Below are 12,929 nucleotides of genomic sequence, written 5' to 3'. Positions count from 1 at the left end.
TGAATCCAGGCTCCAACCATTCCATTTGATTACTACTAACTAATTGGTGCAATAACTCTGTGTTCATTGCTGAAACAAAGAACCACTAAGGGCAAGGCAGACCTATTTTTGCCCTGATTTCTGACTTTTTTGAATCTCTAATGACAACAGATAGCTAGTGAACTTTTAACTGAAATTTTACCTAAATCAACGATACAAGCACTATTTTCGACCATGAAACATTATACAAGAGGTACATATTTCATGACTATAGGAGAAACAAGACTCACCATAACAGACAGTAATATATATCTATTCTATCTACATGATGATCGACAAGTTCCATGTTTTTCCAAACTAAATGGTCAAAAGCTTATTAATACACGAAAAAGCGATCAAATTAGAAGCCATACCATCAAAATGCTGTACATAGACTCTTCATAGTAATGTTAGAGGAATGTTCCTGTTGTGCAGGATTTGTAGGACTCTGTATTCGGCTTCGTTTTGGCTCTGAGATTCTTACACGTGAAATTGCCAAAGCAAGCACATCAACCATACAACAATCTTCGTCTTTAGATATGTCATGTAGGAACAATGAAGTAGAACTTTCACTAAAGAAGTTAGTGTTCCTTTGGGACTCAACTTCCATCATGTTTGTCAGCTGTTGTGAAGTCAATGTACTAAAAGTTAGGAACTCTAGAGTTGGTTTGGTGTGATATAAGATCCAAGGATGTCCTAATACACATAAGAGCATTATGTCGTTAGAAAAATTATCAAGGATTTATAAGAAATAACTGGTGTTTCAATTTGCGTTTTGAAACTGATTTTAAACGCAAATCGAAACACCTCCTAGATGGAAACCAATGTATATCTGTCTAGATAGAGCATCAGCAGCTTACGCAGTACTTCATCAGCAGAGTACCTTTCGGATACATTTCTTGTTAGCATATGTCCAATTAGATCACGACCAGATTGTGATACTGAGTCCCATAATCCACTTTGGAAATCAATGGACACGTTCTTTACAGCCTCAAAAATCGTATTTACAGAACCACCACCAAATGGTAGAAAACCGACCAGAAGTGCATGGAGGACCACACCAGCACTCCATATATCGACTTTTTCCGAGTAACCACCTGTAAGAACTTCAGGGGCAACATATGCGGGACTTCCAACCACACCGTGTACACTTTGACCTGTTGTCAAAAGTAAAAATAAATAACACTTCCACATGTTCACAGTTTTTTATGTACAATAAAAGTAGAGGTGGCAATTTGGACCCAATTATACGTAAATGGGATGAACTTCAAAGATACGACAATGTACTCAAAATACATAAGATCTTATAAATCATTTTTGTAATATTCGAATATTGCTATAATGATATAGTCTTGAACGATACTTATCACAATAATAGTTTATAAGAAAAGAACCAATGAAGGAAAGACAAGAAAGTGTCTAAGGGTTGACTGTCCTGACCCATATTAACCCTTACCAGAAAGTTATGTAGTGTGAACCAAACCCATTACTTGTTATTCAACCTATCCACTTGCCACATCAATAGAATAGAATACAGAAAAGCTCAATTACAAATATCAATACCATTAGCGGTTCTAGCAATCCAAAAGTACTTCAGGTTGACTCGACCCGCCTCACCAGCATACAAATGACCTGTTTTGACCTTGACCAACCCAACCCACTAGAACCGCTCTTTTTTAATAAAGAAATGCTCAAGTATATAAATTAGTACCATTAGCGATTCTAGCAGCCAACCCAAAATCTGCAAGCTTAATCACACCAGATGCAGAAAGAAGGATGTTCTCAGGCTTTACATCACGATGAATAACACCCATTTCATGACAGTACTTAAGAACCAACATCAATTCCTTAATCAAATTAGCAGCTTTTTGCTCTGAAAACAAACCATCTTGCCTCATCTGATCAAGCAACCGACCACCAGAACAAAGTTCCATAACAAGATGAAAATCTTGAACATCTTCATACACGGCCTTCAACGTCACCACTCCAGGATGACCAGAAAGATGCTGCATGATCTCAACTTCCTTATGCACAATCTCCTCCCCTTTTTGTAAAATCTTGCAAGCAAATTCTTCCCCACTAACCTTACTCCTACACTTAACAACGGATCCAAACTTCCCTTGGCCAATAGTTTCACCAGAATCAAAGTCTTGCTCGAATTTCTTCTTCCTGCCCATTTTAGTAGCTGAGTCAAGACACCCTATTTTCCTTTTCAGACCTCTACCACGAGGGTCAGAACACAGGTTTACAAAAGGCGGGGCCGTCACAATTCCTTTAATATAGCCTTTTTGATTAATATCTTTTTGTATTACTTCTGCTACTTCCTTGCATTTCTTTGTTTTCTTCGAACAGTCCCCTAATGAGACATGTGACCTAAAGACATTAGCCGTTACATTTTCGACTCCCTTTCTCTTTTTTCCACATTGATCCATAAGTCCCAAACAATGAAATAATAAAATTACATACTTTAACACAATTTCCCCAAATTAGTACTCATCTAACGTAAGCTATTTTCTAAAATTGACATGTCATCCTCCACTGCCCTAATGACTATATAAACAATTTATAATGATCTCCCTATTACTAAGTAAATGAATATCAACGCAAAGGAAGTCCATACATATGGCTAGCTTCTGCAAAATCAAAAAACAATAAAACTCAATAAAATTAACCTAAAGTAACAAACTTTTATGCATATAAAGTATTAGTGAAAAACGACATTAATCTAATTATTACTCACATAAAACATACAAAGATTAAAACTTTAAGCATTATAAGTCATCTTAATCAAATGGGTATCAGTGAAAAGCATTATTGATCTAATTATTACTACTTCACATAAAACATACAAATTAGAAATCTTGAAACTTTAAGCATTAGTATCAGTCAAAAACAATATTGATCAGATTAGTACTTAACAAAATTGACATGAAACATATAAGGTAGACCACCACCAAGGTAGCCTAATGGTTAGAAGATCTTGGGATGGCCAGAACCATTCAGAAATAGTCCAAGGGGATACCCCGATATGGCCGTTTACATCTGAGTCAAAGACTCGCCATAACGGATACCTTAAACATGGAAAAACCCCACCCAATTATATAAAGTAAAACAAACTTTAAGCATCATAAGTCATGTTTTGTTTATCAAATGGGCATCACAGAAAAACATTATGATCAAATTAGTATTACTACTTGATATTGTCACATAATACTATAAAAAGGTACATATAGAAAAGAAAGAAAGAAAAAAAAAAGACCTCTAAGAATGAAAAGCCTGTTGCCATTCTTGTTCCAGCTGGTTTTAACAAATGATACAAACATCTGTTTGGTTACATCAACAGTCTTGATCTGCAGAAGATAAAAAGGAACCCAATTAAAAAAAGTTAACTTTTTGATAACAAAACAAAAAAGTAATATATATATATATATTGGCTTGTAAGTAATGATTTTACCTTCTTCATTGGAGGATGAAAGTATTTAGGTAGGGGTAAGGGTTGATTTGATAAGAAAATGAGGAAAGGAAATGGGGGTGGGGGTGATGCACGTGATGATATTGAGTTGAGTGTTTTACAACAAAACGACATGAACAGTAAAGTAGAGAAAAACAGTGGTTCGTGGTGTGGTGTGGCCGTGTGGGGTTGCCTGCCTAATTTATGTCTTCACGCTATGTGTCTGCCGTGCACTCCATACTAAATTCTCTCAGCCTCTCATGTCAAAAAAATAGATTCCTATTTCATCTTCCAAAATCAAAAATACAAACTCTATCATACACGTCCAACTCATGTAAAGACATTTGGGTCTATGTTATTATTGACGTTTGTAAATAACAAAGTTAGATTAAGTGGTTAATTGGTCTCTTTTTTGACATAAGTCAAGAGTTTGATTTTATAGGTCTTTCTTTCGATTTATTTAAAAATTTGAAGCAACCTCTTTACCTTAATAAAAGTAAGGTTAACTATATCTCAACCCATCTCATACATTGTTGAGCTATTGGGACACAGACGTGCAGAAAAAGAAAAAAAAAAAAAAAAGGACATTGGATGTTTATTAATGGTGTTTCTCTTTGTCAGCATCCTTATCATATCAGCGTAACATCACCTAAAAATTACCCCTAAATCAATTATATTTTTTCTCTTCCACATCATCCATTTTTTTATTATTATTTCCATTTGTTTTAGCAACCCAATATACCCCATTTGCATACACTGACGGCCCTCCATGACACACCGTTACGATAGCCCGTAACATCAACATTGTGGACAACCACCCTTCACGACTTTCGATGAAACAAATGATAACACTAACTTTGGTGAACCAATACATAACACCATTCGAAATATCTATCTTTTTATAATAAATTACTCACTGTATACTTACATATGTTAACACACGTAACACAATCCCTAGTGATGGCTTTTAATTTGAAAAAAGAACACAGAATGTTAGGCAACTACTCTTCAATACACCAATGACTAGTGCAATCAAGTAGGGCTCAAAACGAATCGAACAATCTCAAGCAATGCATTGTTCATGCTCATTTGTTAACTTAAAGAACATTTCATGAATTGATATACGAACATAGATTAGTGTTCATGTTTATTGAACAAATTCTTACAAATAAACGCAAATGAACCACTTGAAATGGGTAAACATATATCTACCAATATACTACTAAAACATGATTGAGACATCCTTTGATCGACACGTGACGTAATATGTAAACGATATGTGTATCTGTGAATATATGATAATAAAGCTTACCTTTTAGATTTCATTTATAAATTAAAATATGATATACCTAGTAGACGGATATACTCAATATAGCTAAATTCTTATTATTATAACATTACAATATCTACCGATATATAAATCAAGCATAAAAATTAAAAAATAATAATAATAATAATACATTTAACCAAAAAGTAATTAGAGGGGAACTTCTTGATCTCATATACCATTTGGTATCCACTAATCCCTTATTTAGGTCATTATATAGGTGAATCTTAACCATTTTAATAATCTCTTGATTATCTCAAGTTTACCTTTGACAATTTTAATCTTTATAAAAAAAATAGTGTTATTTAATAGTTAAATTACAAATTTTAAAGCAATAATTTCGCATCATATACAGTTATTTTTAATAATCGATACTTTATTTTTAATTTAATTAAATTTAGAATATAATAATACGATAACTTATTTTTTTAAAATATTAAAAGTACAAAATGAAAAAGATAAATGAACCCATAATTAAATTACATATTTTAAAGCAATAATTTCACATCATATACATTTAATTTTCATAATTGATACTTTATTAGTTTAACTAAATCTACCAAAATATATATATATATATATATATAAAAAGGTGTTAAATTCTTTTATAAAGAAACAAAGACCGTTAGATGAGTTCAAACTTTTAATTACCACCCTTAGATCAAAATAATATTATCATTACCAAATTTATTATTAGGTAAACACAACATTAATCTTTCAACTTTATATAATAACGTTATTAATACTCACACTTTAAATTATTATACAAAATATACTCTTAAATGGATTTGCATGGTTTTTTTATATAAACTCTTTGAGAGAAACAATATCTTAACTTTGTTTACACAATTATCCGAGTTCTTATTGATGTCTTGCAAAAAAAATAATTTTATTTTCGTTAGCCGTGGTTATTAATAACAATAAAAGTAGCAACTGGTTCGTGGAGTTTTCAATTATTTCATGTGTTGTTATTTTATTTGTAAACGGTTTATATAAGAAAAATTTGTATTCTAAATATAGTTTGATTAAAATTACTAATAACAACAATGATCATCCAAATTATAGTCCGATTACAATTACCAATAACAATAATATTTCAAATAGTTTGATTAGCGTTAATAATATAAAATAAAATAAAATGTTAATATAAGTATTAATTCGGATTAATTCAAATGTTATAATCTTTCGAATTTTTAGCAATATTTTGTTATTATATAGATATTATGAAAAAAAACCTGAATAAATAAATAATCGAATATCATAAGGTGAATATATAATTGAAAGAGAAAAAAGACGAAGATGCCAGTAATTGAAATAAATGTGAATCTCGATATTGCGATGTATGAAATTTTACGTATGAAACCTTAGATAGATTGAATAGATAAAATATTATATTACTAGTTCAGAAATAAATAAACTAAAGATTTATACGTACGTATGTCTTTAAACCTTTATTTAGATATGTATCCGTTAATTGTATATATATACTTAAATCGCAAATTTAGATAGACAATAAAATATTTATTATTTTTAAATTGGATTAAAAATGTAAATTGGTGATGAAAAATCAAAAAGTGTAAATTAATTTAGACATGTGTTGATTTAATTAATTTTGAGGAATTGAGAGTTGTGATTGGTCAATTGAAGTTTGGTCAGTTGTCTTTTAGTATATATTAAGATTAAGATTAAGATTATAACTTTATAAGTCATCCTTGAATCTACAATTTTTGTTTATGGTTCCTAGTAATGTTTTATCGCATGACACGATATTTATATTTATATTTCTTTATTTTGTAATACGGTTATAATATTATTTTTAATTTATTATAATTATAATTATAATTATAATACTAGCATAGTACTCGCGCGTTGCGGTGGATACCATGGACATGGACATGGTGTCTCAGGTCGTTATTACAGAAAACAGATTATATGTAATCGGAAACAAGTCAAAAGAATCTATTAATATAAATGGGTCAGCAGGATGCTAAAACCCAAAATACAAACAGTATCAAATTCACACCAAAGTACAACATGATCTTGACACCAATTGACTACATTTCCATAGCAAGACACCATAAACTTATTAACACAAATGAGAGACTCTGAAATGCTTCCATCTACCCCAGTCCAAGTTAGTCCATTTGGCCCGTGATCTAATCCATAAGAAGCTTAAAGCCTGCACTTCTTGAACCGCCTGATTGCAATTAACCAACTTATTCTCAAAAATCAGCTTGTTCCGACTTCGCCATACAACCCATATTTTAGTAAGAACTATACCATGCATTAACCTTTTCCATTTAGGCGTACCCCGAATAAATTTATGAGCATCTAGCAAGTCACAAACACAAAAAGGAAATAAAGGGACCAATTTACACCATTTTGTGATTGCCCACCATACCTCATTTACGAATGCACAAGAAACAAACAAATGTTCAACTGTTTCATCATATTCACCAGAAAATGAAATTCTCAAACTATTAAAAGGGAATGACATACCACAACATCCGAACCAACTGTAGACAGTACAATAGTCCAAGAAGTAACTGTTATACAATAACTCCATCCCTTAGTCGAATCATGCCGTCAAATAGAATTTCTTCCTGTCTGCATAAAAATTTGACTCAATTTCTGGTCAACACAATATAGCCAAACTTGTTAAATTATAAAAGGAAAACGCCAACTGCTATAAAAGTACTCCTAATGTTAAAATCCCTCATAAGCACTCAACTTTTCTTTAATACTAAACCTTTTTAAGGTAACTGAAGCCTTCAGGGTGTCATGAAACTAAACTTTTTTTTGGGTTATTTAAGGTATCAAAGCACTCAAAAAACGACTTTATGACATGTTGACCTGATAACTGGTCATGAGATTAATGCTTAGACCATTTCCGAACTACCCCCATACCTATATAAACTTATATTCACGTCTCTAACTGCTAGGACTAATATGCCCATGTAAATACCTCATAAAATGTCATTTGGTTGTAAGAAAACCACTCTATTTAGCTACTCCCGTATTCCATTCTCGATATTATCCTATAATCATCCTCAAATTTCCATGTTAAAAGTTCCAGGTCAAGTGTCAAAAAAGGTCAACATAGTCAAAAGCAAACACACGTTAAATGATTTGACCCTAAACATAAGTATTCCCTTTTGTCTATGCAACAAAGCAGCCATTTTCATGTAACAAAACATAATTAAAATTGTCATTATCTAAAGAGCAATCATTTCCCAACCTTAAAGGAAAATAACAGAGTACCTTGCTTAAATACCATTACTTTTCCATCGTCGTTGTCCTAGGAGTCACCAACGATGTTCATGGAATGATGCTCAAGAAAGTAACCATGTGCCTCATATCAGATTTCTCTATACAATTCATTACGAATTATATGTAAATCAGTCAAATATTGCCCCGTAACTCCGTAAGCATCATTGCTTCAACATTTAGACATAAACAACAATTTTAGTATCCTCTCTTAGATTAAGGTTCCTTTGAGATGGATTCAGGAAGTCAATAATTACCTCATTAGAGATCTGAAAACAAAATGTTGTGTAATCAAGAAAACAAAATGTTGTTATTACCTTAAGAAACGATCATTGACATCGATACATAAGTTGTTTGTCAGCATTGGTACAACTGAATGTCTTAGCACGCTGAGCAAATCGTAGTGTACTGAATGTCTTGGCACCTAAGAGTAATGTTTGTTGAATAAGATAAAAGTCCATGCTCATAGTAGATGACCCTGATTTAGAGTCCTTGTAATTGTTTTAGGCAGGTGCACTAAGAGCTTGACTGTGACTGGCCAGACCCGGAAATGAGACAGGCAGCATGTTAACAGGCAGATTAACCTGTAGAATGAGCCAAAACATTCATAACCAAGACTTTACATTAGTCAATACCTACGCGATCAAAAGAGAAAATGGTGCTTTAAAAATCAAAGACACCAAATTACCTGATCAGTTATACCCATGGGCCTTGTTCATTTACTGATATGATCAAATTCTGCATATGGGTAATCCAAAGAATGGTGTGAATAATCAGTTTGACCCACACATTAGGTGCTTAGGTGCTTCAACGCTGCTACAAAGGTCAGTATAACACTAAAATTGTTAAATCGTCACTAAGAGAATGGTGTGAATAATAAGTTTGACCTACACATTACCTGAAATAGAGTGACTACCAAGACCAGTTGCACTACCAGATAACTTTGGATGAGATATAGCTGGAATATTAGACATCCAACTTGCAAGGGAGTCAGTACTGAGCTAGTGTAGGTTGAAACGTCTAAAAGAGAAAAAAAGGTCAAAGAACTAAAATGAAATACCAAATACGAATGCGGTGGAAACTTGACAGAAAAACTACACACCAAATGTGCACCGAGAGATGCAAAGCCTCCAGCTTTGGTTATAGCAGTCTAAAGTATTTAATTTCAACAATAACTTGAGATAAATATGGCCGCGAAGGGAATACATTTAGTGTTGGAGGAGGTCTCATTCCTTCATGTCGTGAATTCTCTGCACATATAGTACTCTTTAATTTCAATAATAAATTGAGATAAATATGTAATTTTTAAAATAATAGCAGTCTAAAATAGATTATTGCAAACACAACAGAATAAACTCACAATGCAAGGATCAAAGCTCATGAAAGTTGGAAGTATAAGATTATGCAAAACCCGAATAACAAACTATTAAAGAAATCCATTTTTTGGTCTTCTGCAAAAGCAAAATGCGGCAGTTAATAAAGAGCAAATGAATCCATTATGAGTCAATTTAGCAAAACTTTAACTTGAACCCACATATGACCCACAACGTATATTGACAACAACTAAAGAAATCCTCAAAAGTATGCATACCATGTATCTTTGTTTCATTTAGACGTTTCATGGAGCGCATATATGCATTCTTGGTTGTTCACTGCCAAAGCAGCCAAAGAATATCCTAAAACTCCAAGTGCAAATTCGCTGTCTGTAATTTGCAAACAATGCGCAAACTTGGTACCCGAAACCTGAATTTAATGAAACATGACTTCATTGTGGGATTACCGATTTCGAGCTTTAAACACATCCGCTTCCATTTTCACTACTTCTTGCTTTGTGTATGTATTATCCGTAATAGAAGAAAAAAATTCAGTATGTGGTGGAGCTAATTTCTTCATATTTCCTGTTTTCCCCCAAAAAAAATAATCAGTTAATCACAGTCAACATCCATATCACAAAATATCCAAACCAAATAACAAAAATCCAAACACTTACGCAACAATGAGCATCGATGATACACCAAGGAGTTGTAGCCTTTGTCAATTAAGAACATTCATCATAATTATACGTATAATAAATGTAACACCCGTCATTTAAAAATCTGGATTTCAAAAAACTTTGCCAAACGGCGTTTAAAAAGTAGCGGAAAAGAATCACTTTAAAACTGCCTCATCAGTAACCGGATGGTACCTTTATAAAATGGTGTTACTAACGTGCATCATCAAAACAATATAAATGAAATCCAAGTTATGGCACCAACATAAATGCCATCATTATTACATGTTCATAAATCATAAATGAAAGTAGCCAAAACGTAAGGCTAAGGGAAGTCTAAGCATTTAACAATCTATGCTAGTCTTCTTTATTACTTCTACCCATCTCACCGAGCTAATCCTTTCCTAGCTCAAGCTTGCTTATCCTGAAGGCACAACATTTTCAAAGAACAAGTGTTAGCTAATAAATTAGCTAAGTAAGATAACATAATTTGAAAACATTTGCCGATTCATAATATATTAACAAAACGTGTCATAAATGTTAATATCACATACATATCATATCACAAGATAAACACAACACAATAAGATCATCATATTCCTAATGTGCCTAATATTTCTTTCTTATCTTTCTTCCTTTACTTCGTTTCTTTTCCTAGACGTAGGCTAAGTGACTTACGCCACTTACAAAGGGATGTGGGGTTTGTGTGCAGACGGTCGTAGACCATACATAGAGCCTTCACACCCGACATGATGGGTAAACCTTTCGGTGGTCCATCGGCGTCGTTAAGGAATTGACAAAGTCATTTCCAACTGAATAAACCGTTTATGCCTTTACGCAATGGTGGTTAGTTACTCCACCCGGAATACTCAAACGTAACTATGCCACGGGAGGTATCATGATTCCCAAACCACGTGACCACGTACGCCCTAGCTCCGAGGAACTAGCACGGGTTAAGCTTAACACAACATCTTAAATATGCTCGAGACTTCTTAATTATATTAGCTTAGGCTACACTTTCACCTAAACTAATCACATACATCATCTTTTACTTTAGCACCCTTATTCGTGCACGTGTCATGACAATCCTATTCATATGTCTAGTGACTAGGTGTTCAAGCCATGCAAACATTCATAAAAATATTTCATCATTACATAACATATGCATATTATCATACCTTTGAAACATAGATAACTTATCACTCATCATCAATGGTAAACTTACATATCCCATAAAACCTCCCATATAATCCCATAATCATACAAATATGCAATTATATCCATTTGAGGTTTTAACTTATAAAAATTATGTTTTGTTGTACCCTCAGGTGATGAAAGATGTTATCTTACCTCAATAAGAATGCAATAACAAAGTGTCACACCAATTAAGACTCAACAGTGAATGCTCAAACCTTCAGAACCTACGATGTACAAAAGAGTCCAATTAATTGCTAATTACTCACTATCATTATCTTTTAATGAGGACTCAACATCATGCTTTTATTAGTAAATACGTTTAATTTAATATGTTAAATATTCAGTAACTTTTAGTTCAATAATGACAATTGCAATCTCGAACCACAAGATTCAAAAATGACAATTTCAATCTTGAACCGTAAAGATCAAAAATTATAATTTGGAAAGACTAAATATGTCAATTCGGAACTACAGGGATCAAAACTGTCAATTTCAAAACTGTAGGGATCAAAACTCACTTTTCAAACTATAGGGATCAAAATCGTCACTTTCAAAACTATAGGGATCAAATCTGTCATTTTTGAAACTACAGGGACCGTTTATGGCAAATCAAAAATTCAGGGACCAAAACTGTTATTTTCGAAACTACAGGGACCGTTTATGTCAAATCAGAAACTTCAGGGACCAAAAATGTCATTTTCAAAACTACGGGGACCGTTTATGTCAAATCAGAAACTTTAGAGACTGAAAAGACAAGTCTGAAACAGCAGGGACTAAAAACGTAAATTCTGGTAGCTGCTGACATCGTGGTGACATCAGCAGATGACGCAGCATGATGTCACCTGATGTGACATGGTTCTCGACGGGCTTTGGAAAAATTCGTGAGAGCTGCTTTCTTTTTTTTTTTTTTTTTATGAATATTAAAATGCTTATTGCATATGTAACTTCAAAACATGATTTCTACTTCGTTAGATAACAGATTTAATTGATTCTTTTTGCATAATCTTCGTTTTTCATTAAAGAATATAACTTCAAAAAATATTTCGTTTTGATATTCATTGTAATAATAAAACGATAGAAACGTTGCAACACGTTTATAAATCTTTAAAACGAGATTTCCGATTCGTTATTCAACCAAATCAAGTGATTCTTCTTGCAAAACTCATGATTTGTAGAGAATCTAATTCCAGAAGAAAATCCGTTTTTAAATCTTTATTTCTCCGGATCTAAAGAAAAAGATGTTAAACACGTTACAAATCGGCTTTGAAATCCATATGTGTGAATCAATATCATTTTAAATAACTACATAACATTAAAATTCATCAAAAAAGAATGATTTTACTGTGCTTAAACCTTCTTGTATATCCGTCATCATTGAGATCCCAAAATATCTCCGAAAACGTTAATTTTCAGGTATGGAAACCTCTAGACACAAGCAAGGATCATTATAATGAACACATAATGAACAAGAATATGTTACCTACTGATTTCCAGGAAGTAACTCACGAAATTTGAGAGAAGAAGATGGAGAAAAGTGAGAGAATGGTAAAACTTAGTGAAAATAGGTTATTAGACTTGTTACCCTAATGGACCAGCCATTTAGGCTTTAATTTTCGTGCATAAGGATTGGGCTTGGCTAAAGTCCACTACAACAAGTCCAAAAAGTCATTTTAGCATAA

At 32.8% G+C, this 12,929-nt stretch overlaps 1 protein-coding gene and 1 long non-coding RNA gene across 6 annotated transcripts; both read right to left on the bottom strand.

Annotated features, from left to right (window-relative positions):
- Positions 1 to 155: 155 nt before the first annotated feature.
- LOC122599471 (serine/threonine-protein kinase PEPKR2-like) lies at positions 156 to 3,617 on the bottom strand. The gene is made up of 5 exons (XM_043771988.1): positions 3,473 to 3,617; positions 3,278 to 3,368; positions 1,730 to 2,651; positions 879 to 1,175; positions 156 to 714 (listed from the first exon to the last, which is right to left on the bottom strand). Exons 3-5 carry the CDS (start codon positions 2,448 to 2,450, stop codon positions 395 to 397), a joined length of 1,338 nt encoding a protein of 445 aa, XP_043627923.1. The 5' UTR covers positions 2,451 to 2,651; positions 3,278 to 3,368; positions 3,473 to 3,617; the 3' UTR covers positions 156 to 394.
- Positions 3,618 to 6,731: 3,114 nt separating this feature from the next.
- LOC122600811 lies at positions 6,732 to 9,929 on the bottom strand. 5 transcript variants are annotated; one of them, XR_006324100.1, is made up of 10 exons: positions 9,655 to 9,929; positions 9,424 to 9,514; positions 9,166 to 9,313; positions 8,962 to 9,083; positions 8,752 to 8,879; positions 8,381 to 8,647; positions 8,058 to 8,233; positions 7,762 to 7,834; positions 7,296 to 7,403; positions 6,732 to 7,127 (listed from the first exon to the last, which is right to left on the bottom strand). It is a non-coding gene; the product is annotated as an uncharacterized LOC122600811 (long non-coding RNA). The 5 variants fall into 5 exon arrangements; XR_006324096.1 differs by lacking the exon at positions 7,762 to 7,834 and having other exon boundaries at positions 7,296 to 7,427; XR_006324098.1 differs by lacking the exon at positions 7,762 to 7,834.
- Between the last annotated feature and the right edge of the window lie 3,000 nt (positions 9,930 to 12,929).

This window comes from Erigeron canadensis, chromosome 5 (assembly GCF_010389155.1).
Source record: "Erigeron canadensis isolate Cc75 chromosome 5, C_canadensis_v1, whole genome shotgun sequence".
Lineage (NCBI taxonomy): Eukaryota > Viridiplantae > Streptophyta > Magnoliopsida > Asterales > Asteraceae > Erigeron > Erigeron canadensis.
Note: the sequence above shows the minus strand (reverse complement) of the source record. Positions and strands in the feature narration are given on the sequence as shown.